This window comes from Rousettus aegyptiacus, unplaced genomic scaffold (assembly GCF_014176215.1).
Source record: "Rousettus aegyptiacus isolate mRouAeg1 unplaced genomic scaffold, mRouAeg1.p scaffold_m13_p_2, whole genome shotgun sequence".
Classification (NCBI taxonomy): domain Eukaryota; kingdom Metazoa; phylum Chordata; class Mammalia; order Chiroptera; family Pteropodidae; genus Rousettus; species Rousettus aegyptiacus.
In genome coordinates this window covers 43,290,744-43,313,384 of record NW_023416295.1, presented here as the reverse complement: position 1 = coordinate 43,313,384, position 22,641 = coordinate 43,290,744, and the positions used below count along the sequence as shown (strand labels likewise).

At 39.8% G+C, this 22,641-nt stretch overlaps 1 protein-coding gene across 3 annotated transcripts in view; it reads right to left on the bottom strand.

Annotated features, from left to right (window-relative positions):
- Positions 1–22,641, bottom strand: part of PDE11A (phosphodiesterase 11A) — a 312,968-nt gene that overhangs the window by 23,914 nt on the left and 266,413 nt on the right. For all 3 annotated transcript variants that reach the window (XM_016152597.2, XM_016152596.2, XM_036236781.1), the window contains 4 exons: positions 22,198–22,275; positions 17,196–17,259; positions 11,250–11,324; positions 6,607–6,690 (listed from right to left, as the gene is read on the bottom strand). In XM_016152597.2, coding sequence (XP_016008083.2) covers positions 6,607–6,690; positions 11,250–11,324; positions 17,196–17,259; positions 22,198–22,275 — 301 coding nt within the window. The remainder of the gene's footprint in view (positions 1–6,606; positions 6,691–11,249; positions 11,325–17,195; positions 17,260–22,197; positions 22,276–22,641) is intronic.

Genomic DNA, 22,641 nt, shown 5'->3' with positions numbered 1-22,641 from the left:
TTATGCATTTATAGATGATAATTTAAAATGACATTATAACCCAACTTCGTACATCCATTCCACTGCTTATAATTAATTCTGCTGTACTGCATCCCATTATTCATTCTTTGTTTCTTCATTCTTTTGTTCAACAAATATTTACTGAGCAGTTTGCATATGGTAGGCACTGTGCTAAATACCAGGAAGATGATGGTCCCAAGAAACTAAACAAATGTGGAAAAGAAACAGACAGACAGACAGATAATCACAGCACAGAGTGCTATGTGTGATTCTGAAGAGCTGGATAGAGCGCTGTGGGAATGTCGAGGGAGAGTAAAGGTTGAACAGGAGATGATGGTTTGGGCTGCCGTCTTCCAGGCAGAAAGGAGAGAGAGGGGGGCTTAGGCAACGACATGGGAAGGCGAATGAAAGGGCGAGTGTGTCCTCTGCTTTGGGGCAAAGCGTGCATATGTGAGAAAGTGGGCAGAGCGGCCGGAGGTGAGGCCAAGAGGCAGGGGCCTCATACAGGGGCCCCGGAATGCTAAACCAAAGAGTCTGCAAGGTATCTTATGGATGGCAGTAGTAACCTGAGGTTTTTAAGCAGAAGGATGCCATGATCCAATTTTTTTTTTTTTTTTAAAGGAAGATCATTTTTGCAAAAGTTTAGGAGACAGACTGCGGTGGAGAGACCTATAAGCTACATAAACTGACACTTTTGGATGTTTGTATTTCTCTTCCATTCATATTTGACTAGTACATAGGAAACGGAAGTAAACAGGTTTTACTATCGGCACTCAGATTTGGGCATAGTATGTATAACAAGGACAATATCCTGAAAATATTAAACCAATGTATTTTCTACTGTGGCAGTTAGGGAAGGGGGAAGGGAGGGAGAAGAGGAGGAAGAGAGAAGAGAAAGTTGAAGGAGAGAGAGATAGAAGGGTGTGCATGTGTGTGAGAGAGAATTAAATCGGAAGAGAGTGTCCAGGCTCCATGTTCTTTGGGGTCAAAACCTGAGGGTGGGGTGAGGGTGAGTATCTTGAATCTCTGAGCCTAATTCCAGAAAATGACAGAATTTTCCTGGAATCGGTAGCATAGCATATTAGAAAGGGCTGAGGAAGTTGTATGGACAGCAGAGTGAAGAAAAAGTAACTGGGAGTTCCTGGGCCTCTCACAGGAGCTGAGCAAATGGTAAGAGAGCCGGTTGACTGGAACTGCCCAGGAAGCTGGTAGGGGCTTGCCCTGTGGGGTTACTACAAGGTCCAAGGAGTTCAGCAGCCAGAGCTAGTGGCCAGGGCCTGCACAACGTGCTCATCACACCCACACCCATAGTCACACAGAGCCAGCATGGCAGCACACCCAGAGTCATACAGACACTGATCAGCCACCTCTCAATGAACCCAGTAGGACCCAACAGGCAGAACGTGTACTTGGGTCCCTCTCCTGCACATCACAGAATGGTTACGAGGATAAGTGAGCTCCCCTGGCACCTAGATATTGGCTGGGGAGAAGAAATAGCTCTGATTGGGAATAAATCATGTTTTGGTCCTCCCAAAGGCCTACTTTAACCAAGAAAAGGTGGAGCCAGATAGATAAATTATAGAGAATATAGGAAGTTATTTCACCCCTCCCAGCTTTCTTCCTTCCCTCCTTTCTTCTTGAGTTTTCTGAGTTATGTATGATGTCATTCCACATATGTCCCCCACTTTGTAAGAACAAGTAAGAAATTAGCCCCAACTCTTTCTTCTTCTTATCCATAAGAATACTAAATGTCAAGAGAAAACATTTATAGGAAACTTATTTGGATGGTATCCATTTCTTCTAAGCACCTGACAAAATTATTCTTCTCCCTACCCACATCCCATTCCTTGTAGGTTTTTAAGAGAAGACAATATTATATTCTAACTAGTTACCCACTAGTTCATTACTTATTCTTTAAAAAAAAATGGGTACAAGGTATGAACTATCTTGGGGAGCACTGAGTTGTTTTTAAGGTACTTTTATTGGTATCTAGAAAAATTGTCTTGGAGTAGCACCTTACATCCTCTTTTTCAGTTTATCGATTCTAATTCCGTTTTTACAATTTCAACTATGTTTAAAAGATTTTCTCCCTTCTTTCCAGAGAGCATATTAATAATTGCAGGAGGTAGAACACATTTTCCAAAACAACCATTACAACTGAAGGCAGAAAAAAAGTCAAATCATAACATCGGAGGCCTTGCCTGTTGCAGAAGCCCCATGACATTTTTATAAAGAGACAATACTCTTGCCAAACTTTCCCCTCTTTTAATGGAGAGATAGAGAGAAGAGAGAGAGAGAGAGAGAGAGAGAGAGAGAGAGAGAGAGAGAGAGAGAGAGAGAGAGAGAGAGAGAGAGAGAGAGAGAGAGAGAGAATTACTCTGGCTAGATGCTGTCCAGGTCAAACCCTTTTGCATTATCTGTGAAAAACTCCACTCCAAAATTAAGAGTTGGTTTGGCATGAGCTGAAAGTCTGATAATATTCACGGAAAAATTAAATCCCTCAATCCTTAACAAACAGAAGATTTATAATGCCTCTGTGCATCGTTGAAACTCTAGGTACGCTGAGGTTTGATTAAGTTGAGAATGAAAACAAAGGGCAAAAACTTAGCTTGCTACCGCGCAGAGAGGCTCAGTGTGATGCTGCGACATCAGGTTTCTGTTTATCCCTAAGGCTGGTGCAGCAGCGACTTCGAAGTTTGATGGCGGTTTTCTTTTTCTTTTTTTTAAATTCTTTCTTTTTTTTTCTTTCTATTTTTCTCTCTCTCCAAAGACTTTGAGCAGCAGGCTAATGGGTCCCCAGCAGGGTGCAAAGACAGCAGAAAGCACGAGAATCAGATGTCAATGTATTCCTCTGAGATACCCTGCTAGGACAGAGCTAACTAAGCAAGGCTTCAGTCCTCTCTCGGGGAACACGCTTTGCTGGTTCCCTGCCCACTCGTGGCTCCCTGTATGCTTCCTGATTAAAATGCTGTCACAGATAAATCATGACTTCTGCCTATTAGGACTATTTTCTGTTTTTTTTTTTTTTTAAAGAAAAGTTTGGACCCATAAGATTAAAAAAAATGAGCAAGTTCTGGAGAATTATATACTCACCTATAAACATGTCGTATTTCCCTATTATGTAGCTATCTGTGGGTCTGGGACTGCTGTCTTCAGCTTCCTTCCTTACCCATTGCTTTATCTCTATATTTTTATGTATTTTCTCTCAGTCACTTTTAGTCAATTACTAGATTACTGAAGTCTCTTCCTAATGAATAGATTTTTCTGGGGTAAAAGGGTTCTCATTGTTTTACCTCAACATACTCACAAATTGGCCGGAGACTGAAGTCATCCCAGAGATGAGAGTTTCAATTTCAAAACGTAATGAGCACCCAAAATGAACTGATGTACTTTTTTGTAAGTTCTTAGCTTGTCGTACAAACAAGCAGCCCTTCAGGCACCTGAGAGTAACTACTATCTTTACCTTTTGCTTGGAGAGGGGACAAAACTGAGCAAACCAGGGCAAGCAGAGAGTACATGATCTATTTCTCTATTTGACAAGCACGATCCTCTCAGAACCATGAACCGAAACCCAAATGACCTAGTGAAATCAATGAAGTTAAAAGCTGTATTAAATCCATAGTTGCATCTACTTCCCACTGGCATCTCCACCCTCCCCGACCAAGCCCTGGATTCTGTCCTGCTCTCCCACCCAGCAGCCTCCAGCGTGGAGGCCCCTCAGCAGACCACATTTCCCCATGCTGCTCCACCTGCAAGGGGATTCTTGCTCTCTGTGTAAGCAACCTCGGTTACTATGTGAGGTTTCCTGCCACGCGAACCTGCCCCACCTTCAGGTCAGGGGCTTGGCCATTAAAAGAGACATTCTTTGTCTCACATACTATTCTATGTCCTTTTATTCTATGCCCAGACTGACTTAGCAAGGCCACGATTTTTATGCTCTGTGATTCAGACCACGTCATTTCAAACAAATCACATTTGGGATTCCTGCCACCTGCATACTTTCCCATTTGCCTTCTGTCCTCTCAGACTCTTTATTATTACACTTGCATGCTCGAAACCCCAATAATAACTCGAGTTTCTGCATACATTTTGCCTCAGTGAACATCAGTGACATTTCTTGCTTAGTGAGTCATTTCCTCAAGATTTTGTGTCTTTGCACTAATGGCGATTCCTGTCTACTGACCGATTCCATTTTAGTTCTGAAGCACCAACCATTAATGTGCAATTGTCTAGCTCAATAAGGAAAAACTCACTGTGTGGGATGGAACAAAATAGGACCTTCAGAGGGGATACTTAAAATCACTTTACAAAGTTTGAGTTTGCAGGCTTTTTGAAAGGTCGGTTTCAAAACTTTGTAAAGAATTTGAAAATGGAATCCATTGTTTAAGATTAGTGATGATAAGGAATTCAGAAAAGAACATGATTTTCTTGCTTTGTTAACCAAGAAGATCTAGCAGCAGGTATAAATATGAACTTTAATACACAGCTCCTTGCACATTCCTCTTTAGATTGCCATTACTCTCCCCAGTTAGTTTAGTAAGAAAACAGTGTTGAACTGTCCAGCAGAAGTGAAATGGGGCAGCAGAAATGCCATTACACCAAAATCAAGGTCCTAAATGGGCGAGAGGCAACTCTCATCTGGTGGCGGTGTCATTTAACATTTCTATATGTTAATTTCCTGTGGCTACAGAGAGCAGGTATAACTAACTTTACAGGTAAGCAGTAAAGTAAAACAGAAAAGGCAGGAATGATAGATAATGTGATGTGGTAGTTCTTAAATTCTGGAAATTGCTATTTTCAGTTTAAATTCAAGTAACTTCTTTTTTAACCTGAAGAATTCTAAGTATTCAGTAGGAAATATAAGATAAACCCAAATGATTGTGAATCAGTAACAAAACAAATTAACATGGAAGAGCACATGAGCATTCTTTTCAGGGCTTTCTATAACTAATCACTTTGGAAGGGTGTGCTGACTTTGAGTTCATTCCAAAGTAGCTTTGCAAACCAGTACCAAAAATTTATCAACTCCGCAAATACATGTCTTCATCCTCCTAAGCTTTACCTATATAAAAAGAATCTGTTAATTGCAAGAATAATTTATCCATCCCATTTATTGCCTAAATGTGCACAGGAAACCAGATAACAAAAGAATAATTCAATATGTATTGTCAAGGTCAATTTAGCAAAGGAAGATACACCTGATCCAACAGCTGTGGGCTTTATACATGGGGGCCCAACTTATTCAGAGATACCAGAGGATTGAGGATGGGAGGAGCAGACAAGAAGAAAGGAGAGTAGAGGATCTTATAATAAAGGGTACATCACTCTTGATTATTTTCACCTGATCTTTCATTATTAAATAAAAGAACATTATATTCCATTTATAACTAAAATAATCTATTTTAGATTATTTTAAACTTTGCTTTTATCCTATCATGTACTTAATAGTTAAACATAAAACAAAAAATTTATTTTTGTTATTTATAATCATTAAAAAATTACATTTTTATCTTCAAGGCAGTATTCTAAGGGTTTTTTTTGTTTTGTTTTGTTTTGTTTTGTTTTGTTTTTAAGGGTAATATGACAGGGCTCAGCAATTCCTAAAAGTGCTGAAACGAAGTGGTAGATAAGACTGAAACTTAATGGTTGTGAGGTCCTTAAAAAACAATACTGCATTTTTAATGGAGTTACACAGAGGGAGAAAGTAAAGTGGTTTAGTCTTCCCTGCATGTGTTTTCTCATTTGAAGTTAGGAAAGAAGTTCAGTCTGATTGAGCTAGGTAGGGGGTAAAGAATGCGCCAGGTTTTATACATGAAAGCAAAGGCTTAGAATCAGAATTAAAACCCAAGGCGCAGCAAACTGCCAGAGTTAACGGATGCCAGCCCTAACCCATACTCAAAAAGTGGCGTGTGCGCATTCAAAGTTGATGACACTTGTCTCCTTGCCAGGAGCCGGTCCTAAACACAAGGCAGCAGAGCTGGAAACCATTAGTGAATCTTGCTCAGAAGTCAGTGGTTGGCATTTGTCACATGCATCTCAGTGAGAGGCATATTTTTTAGATGGAAGGGTCTTCACAAAACTCCATGGCCCAGACCATGGGGGTCAAAGCAGAAAACCGATTCATGGAACGCTCTTGTCTCTCATAATAATAAAAGTGAAAGAAAATTTGTAAAAAAAATGAAAAAGACTTCCATGGTCAAGTGTTTGAGAAATTCAGAGTTAATCAAGGTTAAACATATGTCTTTCCTGAAGGACTTCTCTGAGCCTTCAGTATTTGGGTGTGCTGGGAGGTTCCTTAGTTACTGGGCCTGAGAGCTCTTTTTGGAGAGTTATCTATTAGGTTATGGCAGCATCCTCATGTTCCAAGGGGCGCAGTTTGGGAAATATTGAGAAAAGCCTTATTATCCCTGATTTATAGATGAGAGAGTTGAGGCCCATCTTTTTCCCAGGGGACAGGTCAGAAATCTGAGAAAAGATAAACTGTGACCGTAGTTCTTAGAAACATACACACTCTGAAGAGTCTCCTAAAACTAAAGCTTCTGAAAATATGGTACCTATACACTCCGACTTAGTGAGGACATGCAAACCCTCCCAAATCATGAGTACCTGATACAAAGGCATGCAGATGCTATCAATCCACTCCAGCTGCAACCGAGGCAGTTCATCTTTCCGGTTTCGATCAAAAATAGCCTAGAATGGGGGGAGAGAACTTTGCTTTATTACACCGGACTGTTTTACAGGTGCTTTGTCAAACACTTTGCCACAATAATCCAGTTTTTACCAATGGAACTCTTCACAAATCACAATCAATCTTCACACGTACTTTCTTTTCCTTTATCTATGATGAGAAATAAAATATTTTCACCTCTTTTTATGAGATTTGTAAGTGAATTTATTTGAACTTTATAGCACACAACTCCTTGGGGCCAAAATTTGCCTTCAAATACCGGTAACTACCACTAAATCAAGTCATCAGGTCACTGGGAATTGGGTACAAATCAAGGGGAAGGGGGTATGTTTTAGTGCCACAAAAATAATGCAAGTTTTTATTTTTACAGTGAAAGAGGGTAGGATAGTTTGGAAAAGATCTTTAAAAACAATTTTATTTTAAATAGAAACTGTATATATTAATTTTTCTGAGTGAGTGTTGGTTTGGCAATTCTGTTTTTCAGTAAGGTTCTGTCTATCATTGATAAACTTCTAATTTTTTATCTGTCACTGGATGGATGCTGGTAGAAGGTACCCATCTCTCCCCATTCCCAGTCTTTAAACTTTATGATACGATGTTTGGAAAATTTAGGTACATTTTTGAGAAAAGGAAGTGACATATTTCTGTTGGGCAGACATTAAAAGGGAAATGATCAGTTGGAATCGGAGAGCTAAAACAGATTCCTTCAACAAACACTGCCACTTCTACATCAGTGAGAAAGTCCCTCCCTTTGTTCTTAAGGACTAAGGCCAGGGTTTAAGGGGTGACTGACCTTGCCTGGCCTTATTGTCTTTCTTCCAGATAAAAGGTGCCATCCACATTGTTCTGGCATTCACATAGGTCATGAGGGCAGATCCAAGACATCCCCTTTAACGTCCTCCAGAGATGTTACAAAATCCTACATCCTTCAGACTTATGAACGAGGGTGGGTGTGGGTGGGACAGAAGTCACTAGCTGCCAAGGCTCACAAGATAGGAAGGTACTGCTGAGGAAAATATCTCCAAATTAGGGAGAAGGTCACTGACTCCCACAGGCTCTGCATATCCTTGTCTTGCAATATGAAATGTTAAATATTAGGAAAGAGGACTAGAATTTGGAGACCATGAAATGTGCTGGAGAAAGGGATGATTCTTGGGAACTAAGTGAGTCTTGGTCAAAAGTGTTCCTTTAAAAAAATTATTCTGTTTTATCTTCTCTATAGCTCTCATTGTTATCTGAAATATATATATATTTTTTATATTTTTTAAATATCTCATTCGTCTAATTACTCTGTTTCTGGTGCATAGTATACAGTTAATTTTTTAAAAAAAATGGTGATTTCAGTATATTCACAATCAGTCGTACAGCCATTAACAGTCAATTTTTGTCACCCCAAAAAGAAATCCCCTACCAATCTCATTCCTCAGTCTCCCCCAAATCTCCAGCCTTAGACAACCACTAATCTACTTTCTGTTTCTATAGATTTGCCTGTTCTGCACATTTCATATAAATGGAATCATATGCTATGTGATCTTTGTGACTGGCTTCTTTCACTTAGCATAATGTTTTCAAGGTTTATTCCTGTAACATGCATCAGTACTTCATTCAACTTTTAGTGCCAAGTGATAGTCCATTGTACAGATATACCACATATTGTTTACCCATTCATCAGTTAATGGACATTTGGGTTGTTTCCACTTTGGGGCTATTATGAAATACTGCTATGAACATTCATGTATAAGTTTTTGTTTGGATGTACGTTTTCATTTCTCTTGGGGATATACCTAGAGATAGAATTGCTGGACCATATGATAACTCTAATGTTTAATGTTTTGAGGGTTTGCCAAACTGTTTTCCAAAGCAGCTGCATCATTTTATACTCCCACCAGCAATGTATAAAGTTCCAATTTCTCCATATCCAACTATTGCAATTGTCTGTCTTTTTTATTATAGTCATCTTAGTGGGCGTGAAGTGGTATCTCGATGTGATTTTAATTTGTGTTTCCCTGAAGACTAATGATTTTGAACATGTTTTCATGTGCTTATTGGCATTTATATGTATTCTTTGGAGAAATGTCTATTCAAACCCTTTGTCCATTTAAAAACTGGATTATTTGTCTTTCTATTGTTAAATTGTAATGGTTCTTTATATATTCTAGATACTAGGCCCATATCAGATATACGATTTGCAAATAATTTCTTCCATCCTATGAGTATCTTTTTAGTTTCTTGATAGTCTCCTTTACACACAAAGTTTTTCATTTTGATGAAGTCCAATTATCTATTTTTTTTTTGTCTCTTATGCTTTTGGTATCATATCTAAGACACCATCACCAAATACAAACCAGAAGATTTATACTTTGTTTTCTTCTAAAAGTTTTATAGTTCTAGTTCCACCATTTATGCCCATGATCCATTTTCAGGTTATTTTTTTTTTGGGGGGGGTGAGATATGGGTCCAACCTCATTTGCATTTGATATCCTACTGTCCATGTACCATTTGGTGAAAAGACTATTCCCCCCCCCCAACCCCCACCATTGCATCCTCTTGACACCCTTGTCGAAAATTGGTTGACCATAACTGTAAGGGTCCATTTCTGGACTAGTCATTTCTTAATAAAGCCTCGATGAGTGGAAGTATGAGGTAACATACTGTCCTGGCTTTCCCTTTATAATATTTTGCATCTTGAAATTGATTATTAGTGATTAGTTATTTAATGTCTGTGTCTCCCACCAGTCAACAAGTTTTTTAAAGGCAAGAGGGTAGATGGCAGTGCCCAGCTTCATGCTTGATATCTGGAGGTGCTCAAGCATGTTCTATTAACTGACTCGCTGGTTCTATTACCAACCCTTTGGCTGTAGCCCAGATCAGCTTTTGTCCTCATGAAGTTATGCTGATGACCTTCAGGACCAAGACACCTGAAGGTGGCTTCTGGATAATTTTTTCCCTAAATATCAAGGAATAATGAACATGGCAGTGTCAGCTCTGGGTGCATACATTCCTAGACATCTTTGGAAAAGGACTGATGAAGGATACTTCTGCCACAGCAGCCAGGACTCAGTCATCAGCCATATTAAGTAGCCTTTTGTGAGGAGAGAGTAGCATTTAGAGCTATCTGTCTACCACAAAATCAATTTCATTTACGTCTTCAGAAAACAGCCTTCTTGGAGCCTGCAGACAAAGGCTCCTTAGTGCCGCGCACTGCAGCTGCCAGCTCACCAATGCTGGTAGCCGACTCATATTTTTTAATTTAATTAAATGACCTGTGGTACTGCTGCATTGTAAACCCTTCAGAGGATGCCTTTGAAACAGGTTTTTAAAGGAAGGAAAAGCTTTTATTGGAAAATAGATATATAGCTAAGAAAAAATTTGAGTTGTACTAGCTTTTACGCATTAACTATGTATTCCAATCTAGTATCTTTATCTTTATTATAACCAAATTGGGAGACACTACATAAAAAGAATAAAGGCATGTTTTGAAAACAGTATAAATAGATGTTGCTTTGGAAACTAAAACAATTGGTGAGCATTTTAATCTATGCAGTCTTCTGGCCTTTCATAGGTATGCAACAAATTAAGAATAGTCAAAATTAGTAGGACTGTAAGTTCTGACTTCAAAAAAAAAAAAAAAAAAGAAACTAAACTAGGAGCCGGTTCTACTGCTTTTCCTTGCTTTTAAATGTCATCAAAGAAAGGTGCCTTAAAACTTGAAGATCTTATAAATACCTCCAACTGTTCAAAAGTCAGTTGGTTTGAATCTTCACAAACAGACATTCTTGACAACTGACACATTTCTTGAGCGTCACTGAATCTACTGTGCTGTGCCGAGCATTAAAATACTTTGCACCATTCTCAGAGTCATTGCATTGGGGTTTTAGCTAAGCATTCATGAAGAATAAAAGGCTACGCCCTCCTTGAGGGTGGTGACCAAGGCATTTATTTCTATCTTTTGTATCATGATGAGTAAAAACAGCATTATCCTGAGCTTACAGTAAGCATTTTCAAATAATATTTGAATGGATGAATCCAATCTGAATAGCATTTCAATCAACAGAACCTAGTTCCCCAGGAAACTTTTCATTTTGCAAACAAAGAAAAAAAAGACTTAAAATGATTTGCTTTTGAGATTTTTGGAATGGTCAAAATTGGAAAATAAAATCTAGAATATCATGATTCACTGCAGCTGTCTGTTTTAGTTCTTCAAGTCTGGACAGCTCGCCTTTAATTTTTTCTGTATTTCTGTTCCAAAGTCACCATTGGCCACATCTGAAATTCTAACACTAGGCTTTGAGTTATTCAAATGCCACTCTGCACATCCTCCCTTGTGCCTACTTGTTCCTCTGTAGGTGCTCAGGAAATTTTTGTTGAGTAGCTCAGCACTCTTAATCAGAAACCTGAGAATATGAGTGCTTAGCATCAAAGTATAATTAAAGTTTTAAACTTTCAGGAGGGCTTCCTTAAGTCTGTTCTCAATCTTTCCCATTTTCAATTTGTGATTTGGAGTCATTTTAAAAATGTCATTCAACAGGGTAAAAACATCACAATAAAAGGATGAACTTACTGAAGGAATGAGTTTGAGTTCTGCTCTCTCCCGATCTCCTTGTTCAAAGAACTCACTGGTTACAAGTTCAGCCACCTGAAACATAAATATTTCAATTTATGGCTATGTGCGATTTATCACGAGACTCAGGAGTTATTTCTGGCTTATGTGTATGGCAATTATCTTCAATAGAGACAATCATTTGAAAAGCTTATGAGGAAGTACATTAACCTTTTGTATATAAAGATATTACAGAATTTAATCAATGAAACTGATTTCCTTTTAATCAGAAGAACTCGTGCAATTTATTTTTACATGGATACCAATAGACAATTTCCGACAGCATAGCTTGCATATTTGGGATGAAGAACTTAGGTTGTCACCTTCAAAGCAGGAAATGCCCTTAACCAGAAAATGAAGCACATAATTATGTAATAATAATTTACACTATTATATTACTATAATATATTTGTAGTAATAATTTAGCCCACTTTTGGTTGTTTCTTTGTAGATTCTTTACATCGTTGCATATTTTCATCTTAACCTGGTTTAATTTTGCCCTCACAAAAACTCCTTAACTGTGTCACCTTACCAACATCTGTGTGGATCTGGAAGAGTAACCCAGGGCACACTCTGCCTCCTACTGCAGCAATGAGGCACGTGGAAGGACTAATGCTAGATGTACTGTTCATACCAGACTTCTACAGTATGACACCATACATTTTGAAGAGCTCGATTTGCTCTTCTGCTTGAATCTATGTATTAAGAGTATTAATTGATGGTAAGTTCTAGATGGTTCAAGCACAATGGGATGGCTGTTTTACCTGAAGCCATAGGCATTTTTCCAAAATAAGGACTGGTATTTTTCCACTTTTCATTCATTAGTGTGGATGATCAGAAGCTACTGATCATAGTCGAGCTAAAGAGACTTTTTTCTTTTCTAAGCCCTGTGCTTCTAAGGATAGCTTTATTGGAGGCAAATTGATATAATAGGTTAGTGTTGAACAGGTATTTTCAACAACACTGTGGTGTGCATCTAGGAAATCTCTGAGATGAACTAGTTGGATTTACAAAATATTGGAAGAGCAGAAAATTATCATAGACAAGTTGATGACAAAAAGATCTGGATCCCCACCCAGACTAACTTTTCCCTATTCCAGGCTCTTATAAAGATGAGGTTCTTAGCCTTGGCAAAGACTAGAAGGGTTTAATTTTGATCAAGTGCATAGAATCAAGATAATTTACCTAAGTGTATCATTCAAGAACTTTTGTCAACCATAAATCATAACCATTGATAAGATGTAAAAACTCTCTTCTCTTTCTCATGCTCGCTCTCTCTCACACACACGTAAATTTGAAAGTAGCAAGTATAAAGTCATTTATAAAGAAATTGAATATCTAGTCAGTTCATAATTTAAGCATTTAAAAAATTAAACAGCATAAAGCTAGTTGGAACTGACTAAATTTTTCTAAGACTTGATTCACTTTTCTCCTCTCCCGTCTCTGCCACTACCTTTTACTTTAGCACTCCAGGCCTCTTTCTGCTTGTCTCTGGCCCTTTTTAAAAGAAGGAATGGTTCCCTAAGGGTGTGGCCTTATTTATTCATTTCCCAGACTCTCCCTCAGATTGCTCTGAGGTGGTGCTATTGCACTAGAGAATGCAAATGTGCAATCAGGTCACCCCAAAGGTGGGAGTCCTGCACAGGTCTGTAGCTTCTAGAAAACAAAGAAATTAAAACAAAATCCTGTCCTCGATCTTTCTAAAGTGGTCCTAGGTATGCTCCCTGTGCTTTTTCACAGCTCAACTGGTACCACTGCTTTGTTTGTACTTAAAAACCCAGTCAGGAACATTAAGTGGCTCCCGATGGAATTTCTTATTAAAGAAGGAAATTGAGATGCTAATCGGGCCTTGGGGATCGCCAGGGAACCCACATGCTTTGCATCATGTTTGTGAGGAAGGAAAAGTAATATAGACACCAGTGAAAAACATTTTGCAAGGGAATTTAAAAAAAATCAACATCCAGAAATTAGAAATATGTTTATATTTTTAAAGAAAGATTCTATTATTTCTGTCCAAATGTTGCCTAAAATCATAAAAGTGACTATTTTTTTTTTTGAAAATATGTTAACCTATTCGATTTAGAGACAAACATATGAGATCTCCAGTTTAGAGTTATGACAAGATTTCTGATGACAACATTTGGAAAAACATGGCTTTGTGTTTTATTTCTTTGAACTACTGAGTTTCTGCACTTAGCAGCAGCAGTTCACATCCTAAAAATAAACAATGTTTACATCAGTGACCAAGAAGACCACCTACAAGTGGCCATTGGCCTCTCTGGTCTAAAATATCAGTGCAGGAACTTTTTCCCTTCCAAGTACTTTGTCCTCTCACTCCCTCTGTCCCCCACTCCAAGTGGGCTGCTGCCCCTTTAGTTCTTGACGTGCATTTCACCGGGGTTTCTGAAAGCCTTGGCACATCATACTTCACGCCTCTCCCTTTCCAAGCTTCTCTATTTTTTCACCAGTTCTCCTCCCTAACTTTCTCCTACTCAACGCCCCTCCACTCCCCTTCCATCCCTATTGTAGTGGCCACCCCCAATACCACACTTTTTCCCAGTACCTAGGAGAGCCGCCTAACTCTTCTCTGCAGTATACTCTCAGACTTCACTGCAAGGGAGGCCTTCCCATACTGGGGAAGTGAAGAGTGGGTAGAGATGTAGAAATAGGCCACTTGACCACACAAATTCTTCACTTACCCTGCTTTATGTAACTTCAAATATGTCACATTAAAATAAAGACCAATACTCAATTGGAAGAGAGCTATTTATTGGAGGAGAGTTCTATAGGAAAACTGCCCAATCTGTATTGGATGGTGATGTGAGCAAGAAATAAACTTTTGTATTAAGCAACTGAAATTTAAGACTTTATCTGTTATTACAGCAAAACCTAACCTAGCCTTGATTAGCACAAAAATTGGAATGGAATTGAGGTGCTGTTGTTAAGAAAAAGAGAGGGGGTGGGGAGAGAGAGAGAGAGAGAAAGACAGAAAGACAGAAAGAAAGACAGAAAGACAGAAAGACAGAAAGACAGAAAGACAGAAAGAAAGAAAGAAAGAAAGAAAGAAAGAAAGAAAGAAAGAAAGAAAGAAAGAAGAGAGAGAGAGAGGAGGGTAGAGTGGGGAAGGGATGGGTGAGAAGGGGAAGGAAGGAAAAAAATGGAAAGAAAAGATTCTAAAATATATGGCATTATCTTGAGGACCAGGTATAAAATAGTGAGGAAATGGTTGTTAGAGGCTATAAGAATGGTGATCCATGTTACATAGCAGCAAAATATTTTGTACAATTCTCACTGAAATAAAGCAAAGCATGTATCTAATGAATTTCTGGCCTTAAGGGAAGAGATTGGAACACAAAATGTTAGTAGCATGTGATGGTCGCTACTGACTGTTTTTCTAGGTATTATAAGAAGGGAGCTCAGAAAAGGATTTGCAAGTTTAGAACAAGGAATGAAAGGGAATAGAGAAAGTTACAAATTCAGGGTCTTGAAGGGATGGAAGATGAAGCTGCTTCTTAACCCCAAACTATAAAAATAAAAATTGAGATATGTTTGAATGACAAAGGCTGATCAAGACAGCCTTGCAACAAGAATCCAATCAAAGGTATGGCCAGTACATTCATAATTAAAAACTCTGAATGAATCAGGTGGTTCGCAGGACATCCTTTCAATTGGGAAAAAATGGCCCTGAGAAATTATTTAAATACAGAATTCTCTCACTGGCACTTGTTAGGTACAAAGTACTGCGAATTAAGTCCTTAGAGAGAAAGAAGGATGTATATAAGCACATTTCTTTGTTCCTGAATATAAGGGAGCAAAGAAATACAGCAGATCTAAAAAGTTTGTATAGAATAGAACTGTGGATGTGGTTATTGGTAAATGGAAATGACTCGACACAAAGACATAGGAAGCCAATTAAATGTTGAAGAGTTCTGGTGTCAGAATTGACCACAAGTCTGTAACTACTTAAAACTTAAAACAAGCCTTCTACCTAGGTAGAAGGTAGCCTAGAAAGCTTCTTGGCCTTCCGATATCGGCAAGGAGAATGGAAAAGGAATAATTTATCAGCGTGGATCTAAAGACCATAGAAAATAATGAACTCAGGAGCGTCTCCCGGAGAATCGAGGCCTGCCACAGAGTGGAGCACCTTCACAGTAAATGCTCAGTGGGATTTTGGAATTACTGTGGCTCCCTAACTGCCGGATGTTGCTATCTCTTCCCTTTCTGAATGGGAGTGTTATAATGAGTATTTTGTGGTTTGGGTGTATGTTAGATGCTGCATTTGGGGTGTGCGTAGTTCTGTAATGCACATCCAGGCCTGATGTGGAGACCAGCATGTATCACACAGACATCCTGAACTTCGAGCTTGAGACCATGACTTATGGGTCATTTCAGTCATCTCTCTTGGGAAGAGGATGAGCATATATTGCTTGCAGGAAGGAGAATGAATCATAGTTTTGGTTTTTAAAAGGGCAAATTGTGGTAGTCATGTTTTACCAACTATTTCTAGCTTTCCACTTTCTGGGCACATGGAAGGATCATATCTCCTGGTTGGGTGGGGTTTTGTGAGAAGTTCTTGCCAATGAATTGTTGGTGGGCATTTAATTGCTAGTGCCAGACCCACCAGGGCTTCTACTAGAATGATCCAGATAGTGTCTGTTCCTAAAGACCCGGTCCAGATTAAGGACAAAGGGGTGCCACCCGCCCTGGATGCCCAAGTCCTAATCTGCTAGGATTTGGATACCTAGCTTCACCACTTACTCGCTGTATAACCTCAGGCTACATATCCTTTCTAAGCTTCATTTTTCCCATTTGCAAAACAGGGATAATCATTGTATTAGTTTCTTAGGGCTGCCATAAATTACCACATACTTGGTGCTGTAAAACAACGGGAATTTATTCTCTTATAGTTCTGGAGGCCAGGAGTTCAGCATCAGTTCACTGGACAAAATTCAGGGTGTTGGCAGGGCCACACTCCTCAGAAGGCTCTGGGGGAGAATCTGTTCTTTGCCTCTTCCAGTTGCTGCTGGCTGCCAGCATCCCTTTGCTGGTGGCTGCATCACTCCAATCCCTGCCTCCTCTTCACATCGCCTTCTCCTCTTCTGAATGTGTAATCTCCCTGTGCCTCTCTCTTATATGATACCTGTGACTGCATTTAGGGCCAACCTGGATAATTCAGGATAATGGTGATGATAATGACAATGATGGATTTTTTTCGCAAAGACCTTTATTCCTTCTAAGGTAGTGTTTAGAGGTTCCACTAACTACTTTAGATCCCATGGCCAACACAGTCGGCGCCTCATAAAATGTAAAGAGAGATTAACCTCAAATACTATCAGTAATCAAGGATCTTAAATTGTGTAGTTACTGCTTGAAAACTATTCCTGCTTTAGAACTAACATTTGTTGGCAGTGAAATCAGATAGATGGTAAAAACATGATTTTGGGGAAAATATTAATTTGGATACGGCACACTTTGGCCAAAAAGCCTTCTGATCTTTAAATAGTCTTTAAAAAGAAAAACAGAATTTCCTTCTTATCTCCTTGGGTTTTTTTGTTGTTGTTGTTCTGTTTTGTTTTTTTATATGTGGCCAAACCTTATGCTTAAACATGATTAAAAATCACTATTTTTGAAACTTTTGCCTTATAAATGGTCAACGTGTTATTTGGATTTAGTGCGTTTAAAAAAATCTTACAGAGAGTCAGAAATATTATCAGTCAGTGGAAGTGCGATAAAGACAGGCTATGCGATGAACCACGCGGAGCCTAAGCCTCCTGCTATTTTTTGCGCCATGTTAATACTAATGCAAATTGACTAGGGTTTCAGTGCCTGGTGGTTGGGGCTCTGGGAATATCATTCCCCCTCCCCCAGCCCCTTCTCTGCTGAGCCCTGCCATTAATCACCACTTGCCTGTCTTGAGATCTCCCACGGTTTGGTCACGGCTCCAAGGTCACAGGCTGTCATTAACATTGATCTGAAAAACAGAACCAAACAAAACAGTCTGAATCATCTTTTGTTGCATTCCTACACAAACTCGTCCTAGATACATAAATAAATAAAACAGGACTGAGGCCAGCTCACATCTCCTTTTCCTCAACAAGGGAAGCACTGTTTATGGTCCCCATGTTTAGCATCTTCATCCTACAGCCGAACTGCTCAGGAAGACAAAGCTCACACACACCCTCCATGGCCCTTTTGTTTCGCCTGCAGCAGATCTAGGAAAGCAAAGCGTGACTTTCTCTATACCTGAGCTAAGCAAGCTGTGCCTAAAATAATTTGTAATGGACATTGCTTTTTATTTTTAAATATCAGCAAGGGAATCGGTATATAATACTATATACACGGCTGACGAATCTATTTACCAGCTTACCACTGAGTGATGGGAACAAAGGAAAACCTACACCAAAGAGGCGAGGCACACACCAACCACATCAGGAGCTCCTGCTTTATCCTCTGCTCTGCAGGGCTAAAATTTATGAGTGAGAGCCACCCTGTTTCACTCCAGTTTACTACCTGGCTACGATCATGTTTTACAAGCATTACAAAGAAATGTATTCAGCAGCTACAGCTTTCATTAATTTGCGCACGTAAGAAAGCACAGGAAAGATCTGAATCAGATTTGGAGGGGCAGATTTCTATTGGGTTTAACTAGAATTCACACTGAACCGTGGATATAGAAACATGGGGAACAAGTCAAACAGTAGAGAGCTCTAGTGCTTATAATTCCATGTGGTGGGAAGGCGAGAAATAAGACACACTCTTTGTCCAAAATCTGTTTTCTTTGTACTAAAAGCAGCAGTAGGCGATGAAAAGGAATGACGGATCTGAGCAGGGAAGCCACGTCTTGGCTGACTCCTTTTGGAAGGAAGGGCGTGTTGTTAAAGGTCAGAGGGCTGTCCTGATGTCAGGTGTTAACATTTCATACCCTGGCGGATTCCAGCGCCTTGGAAACGTGTCTGCTTCCCAGATGGCAGAGCGCGCCTAGATGGTAGTGGGGTTTGTGTAACTTCCCCAGGAAACTCCGCGAGGGAGCGAGGCGGAGTGGCAGATAACAATAGGTCATTCAGAACACAACCAGGCGCAGCAGCAGCAGCCCCCTCACTGAGGTCGGACAGCGTCTAATCCCAAACACCCCTGTGCTAAGCAAGCGCTACTCTTCATATTCGATCTTTTCTAACGAGTGCTGCTCAGTGTGCCTGCCTCTGTACTAGGTGTTTTACCAACTAACTCTTAACTAACTAAATGAATCCTCATCATAAATTTCTGAGGAAGGTGCTCTGATTCTTATCTTACAAAGAGGTAAATGGAAACATGGAGAGGTTAAGTCACTTTCCCAAAGCAAGTAAAGGATTCAGGATTCTGTGCTCCATACAAAGCTGCCAGACCTCCTCTCACTACACCCCCATGCTTCTCACTTCAGGTTCTGCTGGTACTGGCGTGGGGGCGGGGGGACAAGACCAGGTAGTGCACTGGACTCTGCAGTCTCTCTCCTAGAAATAATTTCTGTGAGGTTGCCTACTTGTATAGTAACTTGGAAAATTACCTAGGTTCCACTTGCTTGATAATTTGAAGCTTACTTCTCAAATTCAAATTTGTATAGTCATTAATTAGTGAATAAATTCATTGGTCTTCTGCTAGGCGATCGGATGACGGTAATTCTAACAGCTACCATTTATTGAGCTGGCACCACCGGGTGACTTACGTAGTCTCCATATGAGGTAGGTGTACTATTAGTATCTCCATTTTACAAAGCAAAATAGTGCTTTGCAGTTTCATGATTAGAGAGGTTAGGCGGATTGCCTGAAATTACACAGCTATGAGGTATCGAAGCAAGGACTGGAATCCAGAAATTCTGACAGAAGAATCTCTACTTTTAATGGCTACTTTACAGTGGAACGGAAAGTCTATACAGAGAAGGAAGACAGAAAAAGGCTGGGAGGTCAGATGGTGGAGTGTCTGAAATCTTTATTTGATTGGTACGGGGGCATCAGTTAAGGTTGGAGGCTCAGGAGGGACCTGGCTAGACCTTCAAAGGGAGAACTTTCGGCAGTAGGTATGAAAATAGTTTGAAGAAGGAGAGAATGGAAGCAGGAAGACCATTTGGAAAGCATAAATTGACAAGGGCTCAACATGAAGAAAGGCAGGGAGAATGGGAAGGGAAAGATGGGGTGGGAGATTACACAGGAAGAACTAAAGGAGGTAAATAAGCAGTTTTGTCTTATTTTTAAACCAAGCCTCTGCAAGAAGTGAAAGGCCTTTTCTAGAGGAAGAGGGCAGAGAGAGTTTGTAGCAACTGTTTTAGTTTCAAGGTCTGAGTACTTCTAGTCCACTTTACAGTTAAGTGGTATCAGTCCGCTCAGTGCAGTTGAATGAATGAATGATCAGGAATGAGAGGGCACACTCTTTCTGTCCTGTGTGGTAAAGAACGGTGCTGTCTCTAGAGAACCTGATACAGGAGATCATTTTCATCACACCTCTTCTCTATATCTTACAATAATGCTTATTTTCCTGATTTGTTCTCTAGTTTGAAAACAATTAGGAACTTAAAAGGAACACATTTTAATTTTAAACATATGTTCAAATTCTGTAAAAGATTTTCATGTATGAACTGAATTTTGCTTTTACCAAACAAAAATATTACACCTCTCAGTTTGCACTGTTTCACTGTTTTAAATTTTAAACACAACAAATAAAACCCTAAATGGTCACAAAAAATGACAGAATTGAAGTAACTCAAGTTAAGGTTTTTCATCCTATTACTGTTCTATTATTGTTTATTTTGAATATACTGTTTAAAAGCAGGACTGTGACGCTTCCAAAGGGTGAATACACAAACTACACCTAGAGCCAGCGCAAAGGTTCTGAACCATTAGGAACTTACTCGTGAAAGTGTGTATGTACCACGTCCACCTCCGCCAGGGGCTGACTGTATAACTGGGCGTTCTTAAAATTCGCTTACGTGTACAATACACATACATTTTAGGGATAAGTAATAACATGTGCTAATTTGAAGCTTCCATATCAATTATTTTGATACGCAACAGTAACCCCAGCAATTGTTTACAGCTTATACCAACAAGAGATTTTTCTCAGGGAAGAGTATCTCATCGTCGACAGTGTTTAGAGTGCAGGCACATGGTGATGACAAAAAAAACCCAGACTGACTTTTATTTGGTTTTATTACTGTTTTAAGTGCCCCCGCCCCGCCCTGAAACCCCATCCCCTTGGTGCACATGAGTGGGAGAGGAAGGGCAAGGGCGGAGCTGCGGGGGCGGCGGTAGCGGTAACAGCTCCCGGAGCACCTCTATTTTACATACTGTGCTTCCAAATACGACTTTTTTCTCTTTTTACATATGGGGTCTCCTGCTCGAAAGGTTTGAAAACCTCAGCAGGAAAACATCTGGCAGAGATGCGGAAGCACTGGCATTTTAGAAATCTTGCTCAGAAGAGGTCAAGCCCGAGGAGGCAGGCGGGAGTCACCGAGAAGAGATGGCGTGTACAGGCTTTGGGAATGGCCTGGAACGATCCAACCAACTGCTAACAGAGTATAGCTGCGCAGCAGTATGGGAATTGGGAGCGAAGCTCAAGGGAGAATTTAATTGGTTACATCTCGAATAAAATATATTCTTATAATTACTTGTGTAGCTAAAAATTATTTAAAAAGAAATTGCCTTGTAAGAAATTAGGAGGAGTGTGAGTGAACTGTGACATTGAAGGGAAGGAAGAACCAAAAATTGACCTTGAGAAGAAGGAAGATTTTAGGGATGATTTTTTTTTTTTTGGGGGGGGGGGTGGGAGGCTGAGGAGATGGGAGTATATTTTTAGATCTAGAAAAGGCATAATGGGGAAGAAAAACAGATTTTGAAAACACAAGTCAAGAGAGTACAACTGATATGGCAAGGTGGAGGCTGGGTGGGGGGAGGTGGAGGACACAGAATTAGGACACAAGTGGGGGCGCTGGCCTTGAGAAGAGACTAGCACCCTAGGAAGGACATAGGAAAAGGTCTGTAAAGATAACAGAGAGAAACAGTAATGCATGGGGCGGGGGAGGGGGCCCTCTGCGGAGAGAGAGTGGAGAGAGGTCAGCTGCAGAGGGAAGGGGCAGGCAGGGCTCTGCGTTCTGAGGATGGTGGCAGAGGTTTCACAGAGAGCACATGGGGAGGAGAACCCACTCGGGCTGACTCCAGGGGTTGCCTGGCTGTCGAGCAGGCACAGCGAGCAGATAATCCTGGCCTCGCAAGCTTTCTCAGGAACACTTAACAGCTTTGGAACAGAAATAAGATAGCAAAGGTCTGAGGATGGGTGCGGTGGGGACAGCGGAAGACCAGGGTGTGACAGAAAGAGGAATAGTACCTCACTGGCTGGAGTGGCTGCGATGAGGTGGTTAAAATGTGCCACATAAAAATGATGGTTTGCTGCTGTCTTTTCTAAACATCTGGAAAGAAATCCTGTGAAAAGGCTGGAACAGACTCCTTATTTCTACCGCCAAAATTGTTCCAATTGGTTTTCTATCTACAATACCTGTTGTCTCTAAAGAAAACCAAAACTTAATTCTCCACTTTCCTTTGTTCTGTGTAACTTTGTGTTTTTTTGAGTTTCAAAAATACCCTCTCCCCACCAACTTGCATGCCCGCCTTCTCTGGAAAAAAGAGGAAATCATGGCTTGCTGACACTGAACCTATCTGAATATCATTTTCTAATTTTAAATGCAAATTTACAGAGAGGAGGTGAATTATGAACGAGAAGACAAAAAGACAGTCTCTGTCTTTTCTCTAATTATTCTCTAATTATTTAACTTTTAATGTAAACTAAGATTTGTTACTTTAAAAATCCCTTGTGTGCGCTTAGCATTGTCAGAAAAGCTAAATCTTTAAATAATGGAAAAAGCACATAAACAAGAGCTATTTCTTACCGAAATATATCACGATGGTTTTTGATGTTCCAATCATATTCTCCTTTACTGACGAGTTCAAAGAATTCAGTTCTCCTCCTGCACGAAATCGAATGAAGAAAGAAAAAAAAAAACCTGGAATGAAATTTCTCAGTCTGTGGGGTGACATAAACACATTTATGGGAAAATATAAGACCACCTGAACCAAGTAACTTAATATTTGAAATCATGAGGCTAAAGCACTATCAAAATAAATCGCTTAAAAAAAAATGTTGAGGCTTAAAGAAAAAGCCACAATCATTTCCGAATATATTTACAACAGAGAAGATTATCGAGCCATAAAACAGAAAACCATTTGGTCCTGCATTTAGGATTACTTGCTGTGAAGCCCTTGTGGCATTTACTGAAAGTCGGAGAAGAAAGGCAAGGACAAATAAAATGTGGGAACAATTCTGGAATGTTCTT